The sequence below is a fragment of the Nelumbo nucifera genome, chromosome 5, assembly GCF_055504915.1.
Source record: "Nelumbo nucifera cultivar China Antique chromosome 5, China Antique-T2T, whole genome shotgun sequence".
Classification (NCBI taxonomy): Eukaryota; Viridiplantae; Streptophyta; class Magnoliopsida; order Proteales; family Nelumbonaceae; genus Nelumbo; species Nelumbo nucifera.
Genome location: NC_142653.1, coordinates 23041723 through 23065547, shown reverse-complemented (window position 1 = coordinate 23065547; position 23825 = coordinate 23041723). Strand labels below are relative to the sequence as shown.

Here is a 23825-nt window from a genome sequence, read left to right as displayed (position 1 = left end):
GTGCAAAACATAAGCATTTTAAAGGGCAAAATAGGGTTTTTAAAAATTCAGATGGGTCATATGAGGTTAATGTTGATGGATCTAAACGTTTTACCGTGGGAGGGTACGTTTATGTCCATTGGGGCAACCCAATAAGGTATGTTTAGGTCCAGTATGAAAAACTAGTCGATTTAAAAAAATTAGGATATATTCAAATCTTTTAATAACCGGACAGACACTGAAACGCTGCCACCACACGGGTAAACTTGCTCAATTCGGTTTGTCGCTTGGAATGACAACGATAATTTGTTCATCAATGTGGCTGCCAGCTCTGTCGCTCGCTGTCTCTGCTAGCCACACGGCCCACACGGGTTGGGCTCAATCCCTGGTAGCGTTAGCGTGTGGAATAATCATCTTTTTGTAGCTTTAAGCCACAAGTTTCATCGAAGTATCGAACTCGTATGGCTAGGAGTTACTCGTTCGTTTTTTTTTTTAATTAATTTTTTTCTGAAAACAAAGGTAAATACAAGAAAAAGTAAAACTACACAATTTTGTATTTTATATTATTATATATATATTTATACTGTATATACCTATATTTATATTTCTTCCAAACTGAGCCGAAAGGAAAATGTTCAATATACAAAACAAAGAATATGAAAGGGAAAACCGAAAACGGCAACTTTTGGGTAGAGATGGCAAAATGGGCGGGTATAAGATCCAACATCCGGAAAATTAGAAATCACGTATGAAGATTAGTTGTTTATAAAGTAAGACCCGACTTTATAAATTAGAACAGGGGCCGAAACAGATATCTGGATCTCTAGCAAGTAGCAAATTAGCAATTCAACAAAAAAAAAAAAAAAAAGCGAGAAACCAACCCTTTGTAAAGTCACCTTGCGCCCGCCTGTACCCCGTCCTAGACACCTGAAACAAAAACTGGTAATTTGTGCCATCCCTTGCCCAGTTGCCCTTACTGGGGAGGATTATCATAAAACCACCAATTTCACTGACCAACGTTCATGGATCATGGTCATGGATGGACAAAGCCCAAAGGAGATGTTCGTCCAAGTTCTTCCCCTGCCATCCTTTTAAAGGTACATTTATGATTTACCCTCATTTTCCCGCATTTTCTAGTGTGTGTGTGCGTGGCTGCGTGCATAGACATGTCGTATGTCGTGTATGTAACATTGCACAGTCAAGCTTGTGCTTACCAGTTACCTCCCGCCCTTTCCTCTAAAAAAAAAGGAACCAATGGAAAAATAGGGGGCGAAAACTCCTAATTAACGCATTTGGAGTGTTTCTCGATTTTGATTGTCTTTTCAGATGTGTTTACTTGATTAAGGATTTCGTCTTTGGAATTGGACCCACACACATTTATGTGACTGTGTCTTTGAATCTTGGCTGAGGCTGCCCTAGATGTTGATGATCTGTAGTGTATATGGGTCCCTTGTTAGATCAATTTTGAGATTTGATTCAATTTTTTCTTTCTGGACGTACTTATGGTTTTGTCATCTGGGTGTATGAGTTTAGGGGCTTTGGATCGTGATCGGTGTAAAGTAGAGGTTATGGGGTTGTTTTGGGATTTCTATGGGTTGCAAATGGTGGAGAACTGTTCCATGCCTATTGCCTGTACCATTTTTTTTTTTATTTATTAGAAAAAGTTCGTAATGACGCATTTTGTTATTATTCTGACTCACGAAATTTGAAAATGACGATACATGTAAACGAAGGGGCAGCATCATCTTGAGGTTTTTCGTTTTTGTTTTTGATGTCTTTTATTTATATATATATGCTATAATGGTTCCGGATTTGAGGGTTGGGAACCGAATTTTATTGCCCTTGCTGTTTGGATGATAATGGGGTATGATCCTCGCAAATGGTGTAGTGCACGAGTCCATTCAAGAACTAATTAAATGAGACAGAGGACCTGGTTTTATGTACTTTTTTTCTCCAAAAGATGCCAAGAAATTAATAGCTAGGTAGTTTAGTCGGTTTACTTGTACCAAAAGAAATCTTCTATACTAGCGACCATGACAGCACTAACCGAGGTATTTTCTGATTTGTAGAAAACCATTTGGTTTAAAACGACAATATTTAATTTGCTGATAAAAAAGACAAGGCTTAATTTAACTAGCTAAACATGGCTCAAGTTCAACAAGTTGAGGAAACAAAACTAATATAAATTATATCTGAATGTTAGTAAGTTCACTGATTTAAGTTGTGGCACTATATCTTTTTTTTTTTCATGAATTCTGATTGAAATATGGTTATGCTTTTTTTTTTTTATGTGGCAACTGGCAAGTTCATAGCAAGGAACCCATTCTTCAATTTAAGATGCATTTTTAAGTTTTCTCTTAATAATATTAACTGGGATATAATTTAGGGATTTTCTGATGGCTTTGATTTAAACAGTATTCCTGAATTTATTGAGAAAGCCAGTCACTTTTCCTACCGAGTACCAAGTTGTTTGCTGTTATGCCTGGTTGCTTTAGAAGTTCTGGATATGAACTTTGAACATAATTTCCAACTTGGAGTATAAACACATGACATGAGAAACACAATATGTAACTAATATAGTAAATGGGGATACAATTCTCTGCTCGAATCAAGATGGGAGGATGGGAAATAGCTCTAATACCATACCTGTATTGTGAAAGTGGCTCTTTAAGATGCCTAAAAACACATATGAATAGGGGCTGCTATGGGAAACTGAGATACATTCCTTCATTTCTGAAATTTTTTGATGAATATCTTTCATTTCTGAAAATTCAAGACATGAACAGATTTGAATATGATCGTTGCATTGATAGCATGCCTTTACTTTCACTTTTTTTTCTGAATTATCTCTTCTAATAATAGTATCTTATTTTGGCATTTTTTTATAGCAAGTTTTGTTAAGACGTGCCATCTATGCTTCTTATCTTTTTTATTTTATTTTTTGATAGATATTATCTTTTTTATTTTATTGACAAAACAAATAAATAAATTGTCTGGAGTTAAGAGAAAGATACATGGTATAATTCAAAAAGAGTCCTGCGATGTTAACCAAAAAAAAGTCACATGATAGAAGTATCCTCCATTACCCATATTGGTATTGGTTTTAAACTTGGTATCATATTATGCTAATAGGGGTACACTCAGGATGTTCAGGTATCAAGGTGATAACATGGCATGTATGCAGGTCATTGGGATGTGGCATTTGGTGACTTACTAAGAAATTTCATTTGCAGAAGTTATCCATGTTGGGGCTTCACTGCCATTTTTTTTTATCTTAATATATATTTTTAAGAAAGGCAAAGTATAATGAATTGCATTACTGTAGGTAAAAGGGGAAAAGTTCCCCATACAGTGAATGGCTATACATCTCTGCTGTTTTAACAAAAGATTAAAGAAGTGTGTTGATCATAAAATAACTTGTCAAGAGAAACATTGTGAGTTCTAGCCCATGAAGATATCTTGGCAGTGAGTGGCATTCCAACAGATTTCATCCTGTTGGGAGCTGGTATTAGAATAGATCCCAGAGTTCCTTTCTGTCCACACTACCCACATTATAACGGCCGGGATCCACCTACAAACCAGGGTGCCTTGGTTGCTCAGGCCTATCAAATGCCAGCTTGTAAGGGATTCCAACTATGTTGGCCAATTTATTGTTGAAAGTTCTAAGTGGGACTGATTACTTGGTCCTCCATGCATGCCATACCTGCAAAGTAGGTACTGTCATTGTTTTTTCCCTGTTTTGTGCATCTCTATCAGCAACTTATGCTTTGGGGAGATGCTTTTTCTTTGGTCATGCAAATTATGCCTGCAAATAGTCTGAAAAATTTGGGCATGATGCTTGTTTCACCATCTTATTTGGGTATTCTTTTAGAAGTGCACAAATGACATAGAACAGGTAGGTTGTCCTACAAATTTCAGTTCTGGTGGTGGGCTTTGTAGGGTGAAGAAAGATTATTTGGGTGATCAAGGATGAAGGATATAGGTGGAGAACTATGTAAGTGATTTACCACATAGGAATGAGCAGGAGATTAGGAAGAAAGAAGTAACTCTTGTTAAAGTAAACAACAAAGAGACAAGTCACTTAGAAGAAAAATTAAATGAGAGAGGGAAAAGAGAAAAATACCTTGGCAACGATCAGAATTTACTAAACCAAACTTTTATTCATTAAATAAACTTTCCTAAATTTCAATTACATCTATACTGTTCTCAAAAAAAAAAAAACGACTATGGATAGACTCAACATAAGGGGTTGGATCTCCTTTTACAGACTCTAATTTGGACTCAAAAATTAACTGAAAACAACTGCTAATTGCTTTAAAACTATGACAAACCTATATGTAACCCATAGGGATACTTAAATAAGGACTTTAACTCCTAAAACAATTTTAATAACCCATTAACTTAATGTAACTTAATGGTAATCACAAGAGTTGCTATAGACAGTGATAAGACCAAGAGCTGCGGCAAACCAAGGCCTGTGCACGGGAATAGCCAGCCTGCATACCAAGTTTACAAGAAAAGGGAGAAGCCACGTCAGCAAGAATGTAGTCCAAGTGGCTGACTGTTAGAACAGAATAACAGTCCTACAACAAGCTGTAACCATCTTGTAACAGACTGCAACTGTAAACAACCTGTCTTTAAAAACCCGAAGAAGAAATAAAGAGGCAGGAATTCCATCCGAACAAATCTCTCTCTCTCTTTCTCTCTCTCTCTCTCTCTCCCTCTGAATCCCCTTTTCTTCCCCTCTCCCTGTTTCCCTTCAGTTTCCTCTTCTCTCATGAGCTTGGTTCACTCTACGAACCCTGAGTTAGGCAGCACCTAACAGATTGGTATCAGAGCATGACCAATACGCGATCTACAGCCATGGAGGCCCGAGTTGATCAGGTGGAAGTCGAGCTCCACCGAGTTTCAGGCGAGATGCGAGGTATCAAGGATACTTTAACAGAAGTCTTGCAAAGATTGGAGCAGAGCCTGCCGACTGAAGACAGGGAAATTGACCAAGATTGAGTTAGCCAAGGAAGCAACCGAAGAAGCAGCTCCACCCTGGAAAGAAACACCAAACTGAGCTTCCCAATTTTTTCAGGCGGAGACCCCATCCCATGGATATACAGGGCGGAAAAATTTTTTGAATACAACGAAACATCTGGACCAGATAGGGTGGCATTGGCAGCAATGCATCTGGACGGAGATGCCATCCTCTGGTATCAATGGTACCGCCGAGGGCATCCCCGTATTCCATTGTCGCGGAGTACGAGCTCGGCTTCGGTAGGTCGCAAGCAACGCAGGTAGGGGAGCGTGTAGGATCTCTTGTATAGCCGCTCGTCTATCATGACGTATTTAGCTGCGTGGCGTTGCACCCTTCTGGCTGCATTGCGCTTTGCAGGGAGGGTCCTGTGTAACAAGAAGCTCATGAGTGCCAGCTCGGCTCTGCTTGAACGACGGGAGCGACCTCCTCTGCCCCCCCGAGAATGCTAGGCCGAGACATGTCCTCTATGTACACGGTTCTCATGGTGATGTCGCTAGTGCTGGCTAACTTGGACAGGGCATTGGCCTCGGCGTTCTCCGACCTAGGGATCTGTCTGATGAAGTGTGACTGGAAGTTGAGCAGGGCCTCTCTGACTTTGGCTAGGTAGGCGACCATGGTCGGCTCGCGAGCTTCATATTCACCCGTGACCTGGGAGTCGCTGCAGATAACGATGTGCTTGGCTTTTACTTCTTTGGCTAAGGCTAGTCCGGCTATCAACGCCTCGTATTCTGCTTCATTGTTGGATGCCTCGAACTCGAAGCGTAGCGCGTATTTCAGTTTCATGCCGCTTGGGCCGTGCAGAACTATTCCGGCACCGCTGCCCTGTTGGTTCGAGGAGCCATCTACGTGAAGGATCCAGGGCTCCTCATCCCAGCTCGCGGTTGGCCGAGCTAGGAGAGGTGCCACACTGACTACTACTTCACGGGGTTCGGACTCGACCGACCCGGGAGCTTCAGGCTCACCCAAGGTGGGAGCCTCGCGCTCAACCGGCCTGGGAACTTCGGAGTTGAATGTGCATTCGGCTATGAAATCTGCTAAGGCTTGGGCCTTAATGGCAGTTCGCGGCTTGTACTGGAGGTCGTACTCGCTGAGCTCAATGGCTCACTTCGTCAACCGACCGGAGACCTTGGGCTTAAGCAATACTTGCCTCAGAGGTTTGTCGGTAAGGACGATAACAGTATGAGCTTAGAAGTACGGGCGGAGCTTCCGAGCTGCAATTATCAGTGCGTATGCTAGCTTTTCCATCTTCGGGTATCTCGTTTCTGCTCCCTGTAATACTTTACTAACATAATAGATGGGTCGTTGGACCCGATCTACTTCCTTTATTAGTACCGAACTGACCACCTCGTCGCTTGCCGAGAGGTAGAGTTCTAAAACATCGCCCTCATCGGGCCGGGTTAGGGTCGACACGCTAGTAAGGTATTCCTTGAGCTCGTCGAACGCGAGCTGGCAATCTTCGGTCCATTCGAACCCTTTGCTCTTTATTGCCTTAAAGAACGGCAGACAGCGGTTCGCCGATTTAGACATGAAACGGCTTAGGGAGGCTATGCGGCCATTCAACCTCTGAACCTCCTTCGGCTTCCGGTGTGGTTTCATGTCTAAGATGGCCTTAACCTTATCCGGGTTGGCTTCAATGCTGCGCCGGTTAACGATGTATCCTAGGAACTTGCCCGAGGTTACACCGAACACACACTTGTTTGGATTCAATTTCATATTAAACTTACGCAAAATTCCAAAAACAGAATGCAAGTCTTGTATTAATTCATGTGAGAATTGGGTTTTGATGACCATGTCATCTACATAGCATTCTACTTTTCAGCCGATTAATGGTGCAAACAATTTATTTACAAGCCTTTGAAAGGTTGCCCCTATGTTTTTTAACCCGAAAGGCATAACCTTGTAACAGTACAGGCCGAATTCAGTGATGAAGGCAGTCTTTTCTTCGTCCGCCGGGTCCATCTTGATCTGGTTATAGCCCGAGTAGGCGTCCAAGAAACTTAGCAACTCATGCCCTGAGGTCGCGTCCACCAAACGGTCGATTCTGGGGAGCGGGAGTCCTTCGGGCAAGCCCGGTTCAGGTCGGTGTAGTTGACGCACATGCGCCACTTGCCGTTAGCCTTCTTTACCAGGACGGGGTTGGCTACCCAGCTCGGGTAGTGGACTTCTCTTATGAAGTCCGCCGCGAGGAGCTTCTCGACTTCCTTGTCGACCGCTTTCCACCGTTCCGGGGCTAGGTTGCGTTTCTTCTGTCTAACGAGCCTAACTACAGGATCAGTGTTCAGCTTGTGAGTTATGAGTTCGGGGTCTATACTGGGCATTTCTGCCGCGGACCATGCAAAAATATCTAAATTTTGAAGTAAAAAACTTACCAGTTCGGATCGTAGGGGCTCTTGGACGGAAGCGCCAATTTGGAGCGTTCGAGCTGGGTCTGCTGTTGAGGTCGGGACCGCGACTGTTTCTTCCGTGGGCGCGGCTCGTTCTTCGCTTTGCTCCGTGGGTCGTTCCAGTTCAAGGTCATCGGCCACCTTGGTTTTCCCCTTTAGGGCGGCAACGTAGCACTTGCGGGACTCGAGCTGGTCGCCCTGCGCTACTCCCACACCGAAGTCTGTTGGGAACTTCATAGCCAAGTGGTAAGTGGAGACCACCGCCCGTAGGACATGGGTGATCGGTCGACCTACTATGGCATTGTAGGGAGAGGGGGTCGCTACCACTAGGAAGTTGTGTTCGAATCTGACCACACAAGGCCATGTGCCAATCTCTACAGGTACTGTTATTTTCCCAAGGGGCCGGACTTCTTCTCCGCTGAAGCCTACCAAAGGAGTGTCTGCGGGCTTCAGGTCGCTTCTCTGCAACTGGAGCTGGTCAAACGCAGCTTTGAAGAGTATGTCGGCCAAGCTGCCTGAGTCGACGAGTGTGCGCCTGACCTCGAAGTCATTGATTCTCAGCTTTATTACGAGCGCGTCGTCGTGGGGGTAATGGACCCCTCGCGCATCGTCTTCTGTGAAGAAAATTGGCTCTTTCGTTCTCGGCCGCTTTGGGGGGTTCTGCTCCTCCCGGGTGACCTCGCGAACCGACGTTCGAGCTGCCGCTAAGGTGCAACCCACAACGATTGAACCTCCCACTATCATGTGGATGGTCCCCCGAACTGGCCTCTCCTCTGGAGGTTGCCTCTGCGGTTGTTCGGCCGACCTGCTACTGGACTCGGGAGCGTCTTTACCGTGCTCCCCTTGCCGATCTGTTCTATTGCTATTATTATTGTTATTATTATTTTGTACAAAGTTTCTCAAATATCCGCGACGGATGAGCTCCTCTATCTCGTCGCGGAGGTTTGTACAACTCTCGGTACTGTGACCGTGGTCTTTGTGAAAACTGCAATACAGACTCTTATTTCTTTCATTGGGATTCCCCCTCAGACGGGGTGGCCACTTCACATACGGGGCGTCCTTGATTGCCATTAGGATTTCGGCCCGCTTTGCGTTCAGTGGGTTGTAGTCAGCTCGGTCTGGTGCAGGAGCTCGGAACAACTGACCCGGCTTTGCACCCCGAACTGTTTCCTTTTTTCTTCGGGTGTCCTCTTGACTGGAAGGTTCTCCTTCTCTCTTTCTTTTTTCGGGTGCGCCCTCACCCTTCTGGTTGATCTCTTCAGTGGCTATGAACTTATCCGCAAGCTTTAGAAACTCGGTTATGGTCGCGGGTTGGTTGACGACCATGTGCCACTTGAACTCTTTGTGCTTCACGCCCTTCTTGGCCGCTGCAAGGCGTACGGCAGGGTCCAGGCGTGGTATTTGCATACAAGCGTCGTTGAACCGCTTGATATAACTTCGGATGGACTCTCCCTCTCTTTGTGCTACGTTGAAGATGCTTTCTTCAGTCCGCGGGCACCGTTTGCTGGTGAAGGCTTGTGCGAACTGCGCCCAACTTCTTATCGACCCGGGTGCTAAGTTCCGGTACCACGTGCGGGCTGCTCCCCTGAAAGTAGTGGAGAAGGCCACGCACATGCATGACTCACTGGCTCGCGCCTGGTGCATCTGTGACTGAAAGGCATCTACATGATCATTCGGGTCGAACGACCCGTCATACTTGTCAAGGGGGGAAGCTTGAAATCCTTGGGCATCGGGACTGCCAAGAGTTCGGAAGACAGGGGGGACGGAACCGAGAGGAGGGGAGCCTTGGCTTCAGCCGAGCCTACCTCTTCTTTGCACATGGGCTCGGGCAAATCGCGGGTGACGGATCGGCGAGCTCGGCGGCGGCGTCTCTGCTTCTTGGTGGGCTCGACGTTCGTGCTGCTTACCTCCGCGCTGTCCAGAATGGTTTGCGCCGGGAGTAGCCCGGTCTGTTGGTGATGGTTGCGGACGGAAGGGGCCTGCTTGGGGTCTGTTGCCAGGATCTCGAACCGGTTTTCAAGGATCGGGGTTCCTAACTTCGACTGTCGAGGCGACGTTGACCTGCCGAGCCGGGGTCCTCCCGACCTATCCACCTGCGGCGAGATCGGGGTAGTCGGTCTCTCCCGTCTGCCATGGGGGGAGGCCTGGTTTTTTGGGAGATTTTGGGGGGCCTCTCCTCGGCCGGAGTGCTCACTCTGGCGGCGAGATTTGGCTTGCTGCGAGGTCAGGTGCTGAGGCTGGACCTGAGGCTGTTGAAGCTGGGGTTGGGGCAGCTGGGGGAACTGCTGCTGATACTGGTACTGGGAGACCTGGTGCAGCACGTGCTGTTGATAGAGCTGAAGTTGTTGGAACTGTTGCATTTGGGCCTGCATGGCCTTCATGCACTGCATCAGGTCCTCTAGCTAGTTCGGGCTGGCCGCTGGGGGCACAACCGAGTGTTCGGTGAACGTTTCTCCGACTGTAGCGGGGAGTGGGGTGATGACAAGTGCCATTGTGAGAGGCACGTTCAAGCTGGGGATTCTGTCCGCTGAGAGGGGGACGGTGAACTGTCCGATATAGACAGTAGGAAGCTGGGGTTGCTCCCTGGAGTTACCCATTTCTATGCTTCGTCCGACGTTGCTAGAGGAAGCCATGAGCGCTGGGTTGTTTCAAGGAAGAAGAAGGAATTGAAAGAATTTAGAGGGGAAGGCCTTTTGAAGCGTTCCCACAGACGGCGCCAAATGATGTGGCGCGATCCGGGCACTCCTAGCTGGCTGCTGACTGGCTCCTTGAGGGCAACGAGCGGCACCTGAGAAGATGAAAGGAAGGATTCCTGGGGATTTGCCCGGTGGGAATACTCCGATGCTTAAGTTAGTACTGTGTATGGGAAGTAAAGAGAGAAACGAAGGCTAAGAGTGGAGGTCGCGCTTTATCACTATACTCGAGAGATATGAGGTCTCTAGAAGAAGTTTCTCCTTTGCCCTGAGGGCTTTTATAGGAGCGCTCTTGCGAGATCAGGCATAACCGCCACTGGGTCCTTGCCACAACCGTTACCTGCCAGGGCTGCGCAGGTGGCCGTTGGGGACGTACTCCTTACTCGGGCGAGTGACACGTCCTCAAAGTGACAGGCACACCTCCGCCTACTGAGAGACGTGGGCGCAGACTGTCGAAAGGACAGGGACTGCGCCGTCAGTTAGGGACGTGGCCAAATCTAACTGGTACGGCTTATTAAATTGAAGCTTCCTGAGGAATGCTCGTGCGGCCCATTCGCGAGCTACTTTGCGACGAGCTTCGAATACTTCAGAAGTACCCTTGGTAGAATTGGTCCTCGGATGACTCGCCTTGTTCGGGAGCTCGGGCGAGCTGGCTTTCTTAGCTTGCAAGTTAAAGTTGCCTCGGAATATCCCTTGAGGTAGCTCGGGGGACCCGGAGCTCACGTTGCGGCGATTCCCTCCTTTAGCCCGCTACCATGTAGCGAGCTGCTTTATGGGCCTATCACTTAGCCGTACTGGACCACAATGCTGAGCTATCGCTTACGCTGAGTCAGCGTCCACGTGTCGCCGTTTCATAGGTCGGGTCAAATCATCCTTCATCAATATCGCTACAGGCCTTAGCAGGGTTCTCATCACCCCAAACCATGAGGGTGACGGGTTTAGTTCGGGGTCGCCAGGTGTCTATCCTAATCGACAGTGGTAGCACTCTAAACTTTGTAACCACTGTGCTAGTCAGACGATTAGGATTGCCAGTTCAGCCCACAACCTCATTTAAGGTCCATGTGGCAAATGGGACCTCACTCCAATGCGATGGAATTTGCACAGACATTGGGTTATGCATCCAAGATCAACAATTTCGGGTTGATCTGTATCCACTGGAGTTAAGTGGGGCCGACATTGTATTGGGAATTCAATGGTTGCAGCAACTTGGGCCTGTTCTATGCGACTGGGCCCGTTTGTCTATGGATTTCATGATAGAAGGGACAAGAATACATTTGCAAGGCCACTCAGCTAGCCGAGCCAGCCCAGTAAGCTTGGCATCCATGTTGAAAGAAGCACGAGACCCGAATCAGCTCATCATCTGGGGATCAAATCATACAGGCCCAACGCTATCTCAGGCCCAGGATACAACAACTCAAGCTGAATACAAACAGCAGCTCTGCAACATCCTCCAGCAATATGCTGCAGTTTTCAAGGAGCCAACGGACCTACATCCAACAAGGAATCATGACGATAGAATCCCACTATTGCCGGATGCGCCTCCTACCAATGTAAGGCCCTACCGTTACCCTTATTTTCAAAAACAAGAAATTGAAAGGCAGGTTCAAGAACTGTTGGATAAAAATTTTATTCAACCCAGCCACAACCCATTTTCTTCACTTGTTCTTCTTGTCAAAAAGAAAGATGGGATGTGGCGATTTTGTGTGGATTATAGGGCACTTAATGTTATGGACACACCGCCCGGCAGCGCAGTCATAGGCAGCAGCATGCACAGCAGGCCGCACAGCAGCAGGCACCGCCCGGCAGCGCCGCACAGCAGCACGCACCGCCCGGCAGCAGGCAGCATGCACCGCCTGGCAGCATGCAGCACGCACCGGCCAGCAGCGCGCAGCACGCACCGCACAGCAGCAGCACGCATCGAACGGCAGCAGCACTAGACAGCAGCACGCACCTCACGGCAGCAGCACTAGACAGCAGCACGCACCTCACGGCAGCAGCACTGCGAGACGCGCGCACCGCCTGACAGCAGCAGTAGGGCGGGGCCCACATGACAGCTCATCAGGGTGGGTCCACACTTATCTTACCTCATCAGCTCTGCCCGCCAACTCGCCGCCAGCTACACCATTCCTCATCCCTTATCCTTATCCTTATCTTATCTTATCTTAAGTAAGAGTTGTGTTACCTTTAGGAGTAGGTAATTAGGAGTTTGAGTTTAAGTTGGATTACCCTAGCCTAGCCGAATCCAGCAAGGAAACCCCTTTTGTAATCTCCTATTTAAGGAGCTATGAGTTGAAATAAAGGCATTCAGTTTTCGAGTCAAGAGAAGAGTGAGGAGAGTTCGGGTGGTCTCTTGGACAAATCACCCATTTGGAGAGTTCGAGTGGTCTCTTGGACAAATCACCCATTCGGTTTTCCACAATAGGGTCTGCACGCAAGGGAAGGTGCAAGGGAAAGCAAGAGGTTCTCCCCGTGGACCGACCCGTGACGAGATCCTACGCCCAAGCCCATAACACTTAATAATATTACGGTTAAGGACCGCTTTCCAATTCCAATAATAGATGAACTACTGGATGAACTCAAGACTGTAAGAATTTTTTCAAAGTTGGATTTATGGGCTGGATACCATCAGATTAGAGTCCATGAAAGTGACATTCAAAAAATGGCCTTCCGGACTCATGATGGCCACTATGAGTTCTGGGTTATGCCATTTGGCCTCACAAATGCCCCGACTACCTTCCAAGCCTTAATGAACGACTTGTTCAGGCCACATTTACGTCATTTCATATTAGTCTTTTTTGATGACATTTTGGTGTACAGCCCCACATGGGCCCAACATTTAGTGGATTTGCAGATCACCCTAGACATTCTGTTACAAAATCAACTGTATGCCAAAGAATCGAAGTGCGCCTTTGGGCAGGGCCGTGTACACTATTTGGGCCATGTGGTGGAAGACGGAAGGGTCTCAGCAGATCCAGACAAGATAGCTGCCGTCCAACAGTGGTCAACGCCACGTAACATCAAGGAACTCCAAGCATTCCTAGGACTCACAAGGTACTACCGACGCTTCATTAAAAGCTATGGGATAATTGCAGCACCACTGACAGCCCTTCTAAAGAAGGACTCCTTCAGTTGGGACAACAAAGCCCAAGTAGCATTTGAAGCCTTAAGAGCAGCGGTGTCATCCCCACCAGCTCTAGTCTTACTGGATTTCAACAAACCATTTGTGGTTGAGTGTGATGCATCGGGACTGGGCGTGAGAGCAGTGTTGATGCAAGATGGTCAGCCCCTTTCCTTCTTCAGTAAGGTATCATCCACCACACAAAACCACTTTTCAGTCTACAACCGGGAATTGATGGCAGTTGTATTAGCAGTTCAGCATTGGCGCTCCTACCTGCTAGGCCGTAAGTTTATAATTAAGACTGATCACCAAAGTCTGAAATTCCTATTGGAACAACGGGTCCTTTCTCCAGATCAGCAGCGGTTGGTCTCAAAGTTAATGGGCTTTGATTACACTATTGAATACAAACCGGGAGCAACAAATAGGGTTGCGGATGCACTGTCACGTCAACCCAAACATGGAGTGGAGAGCATACTCCAATTGTAGGTGTTCCAACAACCCACGACAGCACTATGGGACCAATTAAGGGAGGCAGCCGACAGTGATAAGGAACTCCAAGCAATAAAGACACAGTTGTTGCAGCAAACAGGGGACAAACCGGGGTATTCTATCCAAGGGTTAGTGCTGTACTATAAAGGTAGAATGGTGTTACCAGCGGACTCAGCACTTTTGGACCAACTCATAAATTACTTCCATGCGACACCGATGGGTGGACACTCAGGAGGCCTGGTATGTTAACAATGCAAGTTTTGGAAGTATGAGGCCCAATCCCCAGCTGGGCCTGCTAAAACCATTACCCATACCCAACCAAGTTTTGGAAGATATCTCTATGGATTTTATAACAGGCCTACCGACCTCTGCCGGTAAAGCAGTCATATTAGTGGTGGTTGATCACCTTACAAAATACAGCCACTTCTTAGCACTGTCACATCCATTTACTGCAGTTACAGTAGCTAACACTTTTGTGCGGGAAATAGCTCGGCTCCGTGGGTTCCCAAAGTCTATTGTTTCTGACAGAGATCCGGTCTTCATCAGCCTCTTTTGGAAAGAACCTTTTCGCCTCCAAGGTGTACAGCTCAGCAAATTCACAAGCAACCATCCACAGTTAGATGGGCAAACGGAGGTGGTCAATCGTTGCTTAGAAACATATCTACGATGTTTCACCGGAACAAAGCCGAGACAATGGTTCAGCTGGATGCATTGGGCTGAATGGTGGTACAACACTACTTATCAAATATCGGCTGGGATGACCCCTTTTAGGGCATTATATGGTTGTGAATTTGTGATCCACCCACACTGATTCCCTATGAAAGGGGCTCCACAGCAGTAGCTTCACTAGAAGAACACCTGCTAAATCGAGACAACGTTCTATAAGGACTTAAACAGAACCTACTCCGGTCCCAACAATGGATGAAACAATCATATGATAAACACCATAGGGAAGCACACTATCAAGTTGGGATATGGTTTACTTGAAATTGCTTCCCTACAAGTTGCTTTCTGTACAAAAACAGAGATGGAACAAACTGACACCTCGCTACTTTGGACAAGATCTTGGAGAAAATTGGACCTCTTGCATACAGATTGGATCTCCCACCCGGTTCAAGAGTGCACCCAGTCTTCCATGTCTCAGTTCTCAAAAAATGCTTGAAACCAGAGGCTATAACTCAACCACATCTTCCAAAATTCTCAAGTGATATGAACCTAGAAACAGATCCAGTGTGTATCACTAATTTCAGATGGGTCAAGAAAGGTTCCCACATTGTTCCAGAAGCCTTAGTTGTGTGGTCATAACTACCGGAAGAGGATGCAACATGGGAATCCTATCTACAACTGCAACACCAGTTCCCCCATATTGACCTTGAGGGCAAGGTCCAGCTTAACCAGGGGGGTATTGATAAGACCAAGAGCTGCGGCAAACCAAGGCCTGTGCACAGGAATAGCCAGCCTGCATACCAAGTTTACAAGAAAAGGGAGAAGCCACGTCAGCAAGAATGTAGTCCAAGTGGCTGACTGTTAGAACAGAATAACAGTCCTACAACAAGCTGTAACCATCTTGTAACAGACTGCAACTGTAAACAACTTACCTGTCTATATAAAAACCCGAAGAAGAAACAAAGAGGCAGGAATTCCATCCGAACAAATCTCTCTCTCTCTCTCTCCCTCTGAATCCCCTTTTCTTCCCCTCTCCCTGTTTCCCTTCAGTTTCCTCTTCCTTCACGAGCTTGGTTCACTCTATGAACCCTGAGTTAGGCAGCACCTAACAGACAGTCTAAAAGTTACCATATAGTAATTTTAGTTTTATTAATAGTAAATTTGTAGAAGACCAAACTTCAACTCTATTCCTAAGACACCAAAAAACTAGAAAATAAATTAAAAAATCTCAAAAATTTATCATCCAAAAATTATGAAATTGGTCTAGGAATCGGAAGAAAGCTCATGTATTTCTCCTTCAAAATTTTCCTTGCAGCTAAGGCATACAGTTGAGTACTGGTACTCTTGAATTAACTTAAAAGCGCATATTGTGTGCCAATTTAGCAGTTTGACCCATTTAGGTTACCTACTCATCAGTTATGAATCTTGCTACTATCTTTGTATTTGTATGTCAGTTCTGGCACAGATTTTCTGTAGAGCATTTAAGATGTTATTTGAAGCTAAATGATATTTCCTTATACTTTACAGTTATCATTGTTAATATTGCCATTTTACTGCCTTGTATTTTGGAAATGTTTTAGTTTGAGTGAGTGTCATCAATATTTTCTCCTCTATAGCCTTGATATGACTCTTCCAAGGATTTATGTGTGCAGTATAGTAGAGGGGAGCATAACCTCATACCGGTCAGACGTTTTATGGCATTTTAAGTATTATCTTAGAGCTATGGAAGTGCTTTCATGCTCCAATGTCAAGTATGCTGAAGAGTCTAATCAACCTAAACAGAGTGCAGGGACAACTTTTATGTGTGGTGGAGAACTGAACTGCCTTGAACCAGGGAAACAAGCTCAGGCATTTGGTCTGTATGCATAAGGTGGAAGACCTTGCACTGAATGATGAAGGGCCAGAGAAAGATAACCAGATGGAGATGAAGGTAAAGTAGATGGATTGCCCACTTCATTTGGTGCATGCAGTGGAATTTCAGATTGTGGACATAGTGAAAAGCAGCAAGAGCCTTGTAACTTGCATGATTTTGGACTGTAACTTTTTTTTGGACTTCTGGCCTTCTACATCAGCTTGCGATCTGAGTTTTTCTCTCCAGATTGAAGGGTCCTCTCAAGCTCTTCTTAATCCTACACTCAGTTTCTAGTTTGGAGATTTGTAGGGATTGTTTTGATCAGCACAAGATATCTCCTTATTTTTGAAAAAGACACCTATTGTGTTGGTAAATCACAGTTTTCTCTCAATCGGATGACTCGATCAACCTATAACCCTAGATTTGGTGTCGCCATAGGGTTTTCTTGCTTCCCATTTATTTGATTCAGACTTTAGATTCATATTTGAAGGGTTTTAGACTTGATAGTCTTAAAACTTGCCTTTTTTGGACTGTCATCTTGAGTTCTTGATTGCTGAATTTGGTTGTCCCTAATATCCTTGTGCCTGGACTGCTGTTTTCTTGCTTTATGGAATTGACACTGTTGCTGTAGCACATGGGAGTAAGAAATCTATTACTGGTGGTGATTCTTTTGTTAAAAGTGATTTTCTAGCATCTATGGTTGAGGAAAACATTTGACAGCTGGTAACTTCTACTATTTCTTCTGTTCTTTCTGCTATTAGCTTACCTGGTGAGTTTTCTGATTATTGTGCTTCTTCTTCTCATACTTGGATCATTGACTCTGGAACTACCAACCACATGACAGGAGCCTACCCTAACCAACCAAGTAACCTTACTAAAACCCATCACAAACATATTGTTACTGCCAATGGTGAAATGTTAAACATCATTGGTAGTAGTGATCTGTCTTTAAGCTTTTACCCACTGCATCTTTCCCTCTTACCAAGACCCTTCTTCTTCCTAATCTCATTACAAACTTGATTTATGTTGGTCAATTAATTGATGAAGGTAACATTCTCATCTTCTCTCAGGATGAATATTTGATTCAGGACCGGAACACTGGGGAGGTGAAAGGGAAGGGGCGCAGGTTGGGCCATTTGTTTGCATTGGAGTTCGAGAAGCCTCAAACAACATCATCAGTTTATTTCAGTTCCTCTACTTCTAGTTCCTTTTTGAGTCATAGAAATAATGTTTGGGACTTATGGCATAAACGTTTGGGTCATTTACATTCTGAAAAATTAAAATTTTTGTTTGATTTAGGCCTTATTAAGAATAAAGTTCCTTCCTTGCACACCTTTGATACATATTGTGTTTCTTGTTGCTTATGTAAGAGTCGTACCTTACCATTTCCTCACATATCTGAGCATACTACCTCTCACTTCGAGAGCTTATACATAGTGATGTCTGGACTGCTTCTGTCTCTTCTCGGCTTGGATACAAATATTTTGTGTCGTTCGTTGATGATTGTACCAGGTACACATGGATATACTTTATTCGCTACAAGTCTGTGTTCCCAACATTTAAGTTGTTTCATGCTATGGTGCGGGTTTGGTTTCAATCACAAGTGTGTATTCTTTGTTCGGATTTAGGGGGAGAATACACTGATGGAGTTTTTTTATCCTATTTGAAGGACCATGGAATACAAGTGCAATGAAGTTGTCCAGATACTCCTCAATAGAATGGTGTGGCCGAGCGCAAGAATGGACATATTCTTAGTGTTGTGAGGACTCTTCGTACTTTTGGGTAGAGGCAGCTAGTATAACTGTGTTTTTGATCAACTATATTCCTTCCTTAGTTCTTGGTAATATGTCTCCCTTTCAGAAGTTATTTGGTCGTTCTCTAGATTTATCTATGCTTCATGTTTTTGGATGTGTGTGCTTTGTTCATCTTCCTTCTCGTGAATGTTCTAAATTGTTTGCACAGTCTGTCATATGTGCCTTTGTGGGTTACAATCCTGATCACAAAAGATTTCTTTGTTATGATCCCTCTATTTGTCGCATTCGTATATCACGTAATGTTGTTTTCCTTGAGCACATTTCATTTTTTGCTAGACTGTCTGCACCATCTGTTTCTATTTTTCCAAACTTTGATTCACAGGATGCTCCATCTCCTTCTGCTGAGAAGGACTTTCTCGTCTTCTCTCGCAAGCGGTTACATGCTCCAGCCCCTACGCCTACGACTCTCCTTCCTCTCGGTTTAGATCATCATCCTACCACTTTTCTTGTAAGTGATACCTCTACTTTAGACACTCTTCATACTTCTGTTCATCTTCGTCGTTCTACTCGTATATCTAGACCTCCTGGCCGCTATGGTTTTCCTTTAAACAATAGCTCTTTGTCTGCCGTCCTATCCTCCATAGATGTTCCTTGCTCCTACCAAGAAGTTAATAGTAGCCCTCATTGGAAGGAAGCCATGGATGTAGAGATTCATGCTTTACATGAGAATGACACTTGGGATCTTGTGCCTGCTCCTCCAAATGCATCCATTGTTGGGAGTTGTTGGGTTTACAACATTAAGCTGAAGTTTGATGGATCTCTTGATTGATACAAGGCACGCTTAGTTGCCCAGGGATATAGTTAGGAGTATGGTATTGACTATGAAGAAACCTTTGCTCCTATTGCAAAGGTCACCACAGTCCGTGCTCTTTTAGCAGTGTCTGTTGCTCAGTCTTGGACCATATGCCAACTTGATGTGAAGAATGCCTTTCTTCATGGTCAGTTGAAGGAGAAGGTCTACATGAAGCCTCCTCCTGGATACTGTAGTGATCATTCTTTAGTATGTCGCCTCAAAAAATCTTTATATGGTCTAAAACAAGCTCCCCGGGCATGGTTTGAACGCTTTTGCGATGTTGTAGTTGCTGCTGGATATAGCCAGATTTCTTCTGATCACTCTTTATTTGTTAGGCATCGGCCTCAAGGTATTACCATTCTCCTACTATATGTTGATGACATGTTGAATGGGAATGATGTTGAAGGCATTCGTGAATTGAAACTATTACTTCATAATTCCTTTCACATGAAGGACTTGGGCCCTCTCAAATATTTCTTGGGACTGGAAATACATCGTAGTGATCGAGGGTATTTTGTTTGTCAACAGAGGTATGCCTTTGACCTTGTTAAACTTGTTGGTCTTAATGATGAAAAGCATGTTGATACACCTATGGAGCTAAATCTTAGCTATCTAAATTTGAAGGTCCATTACTTCCTGATGCTGCCTTATATCGCCAGCTTGTGGGGTCCCTCATTTATCTCACTATGACTTGGCCTGATATTTCTCATTTTTTTCAGGTTGTTACTCAATTTGTTTATGCTTCTTGTCAGCCTCATATGACGGTTGTTCATTGCATCATTCGATATGTTAGAAGCACAACTTCCCAGGGACTGTTCTTCTCCTCGTCCTCTCCTATTTAGTTGAGAGCATATGCTGATGTGGATTGAGTTGGTTGTCTAGACACCCGTAGGTCCACTTCTGGGTGGTGTGTTTTTATGGGTGATTTACTCATCTCTTGGAAGTGTAAGAAACAACAATCAGTCTCCAAGTCTTCCACTGAAGCAGAGTATAGGGCCATGTCTTCGGTTTGCAGTGAGATTGTTTGGTTATAGTCTCTCTTTATGGATCTTGGCATTCAGCTTCCTACTACTATTCCTCTTTATGCTGACAATACAAGTGCTATCAGTAGAAACCACTATCTGCTGATTCGGTCAAGCTTCTTGTGAAAGGAAGAGGGGAAAGTTGTAGATTTCAGCAATAGGAAGAGAAAGAGGAAGAAAAGGAGAAAAAGATCAACTAGGATTGTGTATCATAACCTTAGCCGCCAGCCCCTCATTCTATTTATATTTAACTTAAATATGAGATATTACAAAGATGCCCTTAGTAGGGCGGCAACTCAAACTAAATAGTTACAACTCTTTTAAAAATAAAAACTAATGGGCCCAAGGCCCAACAACTTCTTAATTTAAAAGAAAATAAACTAAACACAAATCGGCCCATTCAACACTCCCCCTCAAGTTGGGAGTAGATGTCACACATTCCCAACTTGCGTAGATCATGCTCCAGCTTATTCTTTGCAACGCCTTTTGTGAGAACATCAACAAGTTGCAGATCAAAAGAAATGTATGGAAGACAAACTTCTCCAGAAGTTACCCTTTCTCTGATAAAGTGTCTATCTACTTCAATGTGCTTAGTTCGGTCATGCTGGACTAGATTATGGGCAATATTAATTGTAGCCTGGTTATTGTAGTATAGCATCATAGGTTCTTCTGCCTGTACACCGATTTCTTCTAACAGAGAACAAATGCAGAGAAGTTCTGAAACTCCATGTGCCATGGCCCTATATTCGGCTTCTGCACTTGATCTTGCCACAACTGTTTGTTTTTTACTCTTCCATGAGACTAGGTTACCCCCAACTAGGGTGCACACTCCTGAAGTTGATCTTCTGTCATCGAGGCATCTTGCCCAATCCGCATCTGTATAAGCCTCTAGCTTCAACTGTCCATGATCAGTAAACAATATGCCTTTACCTGGATGTCCCTTCAAATAAGCAAGGATCCTGTCAACTGCCCTCCAGTGCTGGTCTCGTGGAGCATGCATGTATTGACTCACTACACTTACTGCATAGGAGATGTCCGGTCTTGTCATACACAAGTATAGTAGCCGACCCACAAGTCTTTGGTATCTCCCAAGGTCCTTTATTGGTTCACCTTCTGATGCACTGATTCTATGGTTCTGATCAATGGGGGTGCTAGCTGCCTTTGTTCCAAGCTTCCCTGTCTCTTGGAGAAGGTCCAAGACATACTTCCTTTGAGAGATAAAAATTCCATGTTTCGATCTCGCAACTTCGATGCCTAAGAAGTATCTCAATTCACCAAGATCCTTAATCTCAAATTCCTTATGCAGGTTCCTCTTCAGACTATCAATTTCACTCAGATCATTCCCAGTGACAACAATAACATCCACATAAACAATCAGGATTGACACCAAAGATCCCCTGCGCTTCACAAACAAGGTGTGATCAAATTGAGTTTGAGTGTAGCCAAAAACAATCAGGGCCTTTCTGAATCTGTCAAACCATGCTCTGGGAGATTGTTTCAAGCCATATAGTGACTTCTTCAGCTTGCATACCTTTCCCTTTTCAGCATTATCATAAAAACCAGCTGGAAGATCCATATACACATCTTCTTGCAGATCCCCATTTAGGAAAGCATTCTTCACATCCAGTTGAAACAAGGGCCAAGAGTATGAGGCAGTAGGAGAAAAGAGTATCCGAACAGAGGTCATCTTTGCAACTGGCGCAAATGTCCCTAGATAATTGTAGAGAAGATGGGCCGAATGGCCCATAGGTTGTTACTGTATATTATCTTTATGTTCTTCTCTGTAATGGGCCTTATTCTGGGCCCATACTCTTCTATGTTCCTTTTTTGTAATTTCTTGTCCAACTAAGGACCTCTCGTGTAATTACTAAAAGATTAACTTAATAAAAGAGTATTAGAGTGTTAGAGGGAGGTTAAGTTCGAACTCCTCATCCTCTAACTCTCCTTGCCGCAGCTCTCTCTCTCTCTCTCCTTCTCTAATCTTCTCTTGTTAGTTTATCTGGTTTTCTAGCACAGTCCCATACTTCTAGAACTGTTTTTCAACTTGGTATCAGAGCGGGTCATTGCTTGGCGTGTCCCTCATGTGGTTCTAGTTCAGCTAACTGCATGAGGAGGTTCTAGGGCTGAATGTTTACAGTCATTCGCCTGGTTCTTGGAGGTCATTGGAGGGTGCCAAGTTCCTATACACTTGGAGAAGGGTTCGGTGACCAGGAAGAATTAGAGAGCAAGTTTTTCAGCCTGATTTGAAATCAGAGAAAAGGGATTTCGAAGCTAGCTCAGAGAGCAAAGTGTTCGGCCTGGTTTGAAGTTCAAACCAGAGATACTGTAAGTTGTTTTCTCAGTTCTTTGCTGAGTTATTTTGTTATTTGGGAGGATTATTAAGGCATTCAAAGCACACCTCCATTCGGCCCACTATTGCTGGACTGATTCTACTCAGAAATTTCTGGGTTATTTTGGAAGTGTGGTTCGGATGTTATTGGACTTCCAAACTGCTGAAAACTGATCTAAACCAAGTGGTACAAGCCTCTACTTTAGTTCAGCTACTTCTTGGACCTATATGGAGTGTTCTTGAAGTGATTCCTACTTGTTAACAGTGGAGTGTTGACTGGTGCATACATAGTGTTTGTAAAAAGGCCTCTTAAGTACTGTGGATTATATTTTTTGTTCTCTTTGGGAAAATATTGTTGGGAACCAAGAATACATAGTGTTTGGAGGTCGGCTGATTATTCCTTGAAGGCTGAATCAGGCTTCCTTCTTCTTGAAAGTGCTGCCACCGAACTTGGTTCTCACGGCTGTTAGGCCTGAATTGAATTTGTGAGTTGCTGTGTTTGTTGTTGATTCAATTCAATCTGAGTTCTTTAAAATCAATATACTATTGGTAGCTTGCCGAAACCCTAATTGGAGTTGTTACATAATGGACTTCTCAGAAATTGAGAACAAGAGTACTGCTGAATATGGACATACTTCGGGAACTACAACTGATTCCTTGTTGGCTGTAACTACAGTTAAACTGGATGGAACCAATTATTTGGCTTGGTCACAATCTGTAAAAATTCATATTTGCAGTAGAGGGAAGTGGGGGTTTATCTTTGGGAGCAAGAAAGCTCCCCCAGTGGATGATCCCTCTTATGAGAAATGGGTGCAAGAGAATTACACAGTGATTGGGTGGCTTATGAATTCAATGCAGCCACAGATTAGTCAGCATTATCTCTGGATGAATTCGGCTAAGGAAATTTGGGATAGTGTTGCAGAAACGTACTCCCAGAAACTGAATGTAGCCAGAGCTTATCAACTAAGGAGTGATGTGAAGAATCTGAGACAGGGGGAGAAATCCCTTGCAGCATGTTTCTCCACCTTGAAATCTCTGTGGCAAGAAATTGATCTAATAGAGGCAGTGACATGGGATACTCTCAATGATGCAGAGACCTACCGGAAATTAGTTGAAAGGAACAGGGTTTTTGAGTTCCTAACTGGGCTAAACCCTGAATATGACATCACAAAACAAAATATTCTGTCCAAGGAAAGTGTCTCACTATCACAAGCATATGCTTTAGTTAGTAGTGAAGAAAGTAGAAGACAGGTACAGGTACAAGGAGTTGGCACTAATGCATTTGCAAATATGGGGGTTAAACCCAAAGGAGTTATAGGGGCTCCCAGTGGAACTGGAAAGAAAGAGGTTGTCTATGAGTATTGCAAGAAGCCAAAGCACACCAAGGACAAGTGCTGGAAATTACATCCCAGACTTGTTCCTGCTCGATTTCAGAAGAAAAATGATGGTAGGAAGACAGGGAGTGCAAATGCAGCCACGGGTACAGATGTTGAAATTGAGTCTGCCTGTGCACAATTGGTAGCCATGAAGGCTGAGTATGAAAAGTTTGGAAAGATGATCAGCCATCTTGAAGGAGTGACCTCATCATCCAACCCTTCGGAAAATTCAGTCACCACTGCATTTGCTCACTCAGGAATAAGGGCTTTTGCTAACCATGCAA

At 44.5% G+C, this 23825-nt stretch overlaps 1 protein-coding gene across 4 annotated transcripts in view; it reads left to right on the top strand.

Annotated features, from left to right (window-relative positions):
* The first annotated feature begins 778 nt into the window (after positions 1–778).
* Positions 779–23825, top strand: part of LOC104595796 (histone-lysine N-methyltransferase SUVR5-like) — a 54702-nt gene continuing 31655 nt past the window's right edge. For 2 of the 4 annotated variants that reach the window (XM_088888051.1, XM_019197453.2), the window contains exon 1: positions 779–1076. In XM_088888051.1, the coding sequence (XP_088744177.1) occupies positions 1002–1076 (75 nt within the window). In that variant the 5' untranslated portion in view covers positions 779–1001. Of the gene's footprint in view, positions 1077–16007; positions 16286–23825 lie in introns of all 4 variants that reach the window. The other 2 variants (XM_010256696.3, XM_010256695.3) reach the window with 2 other exon arrangements.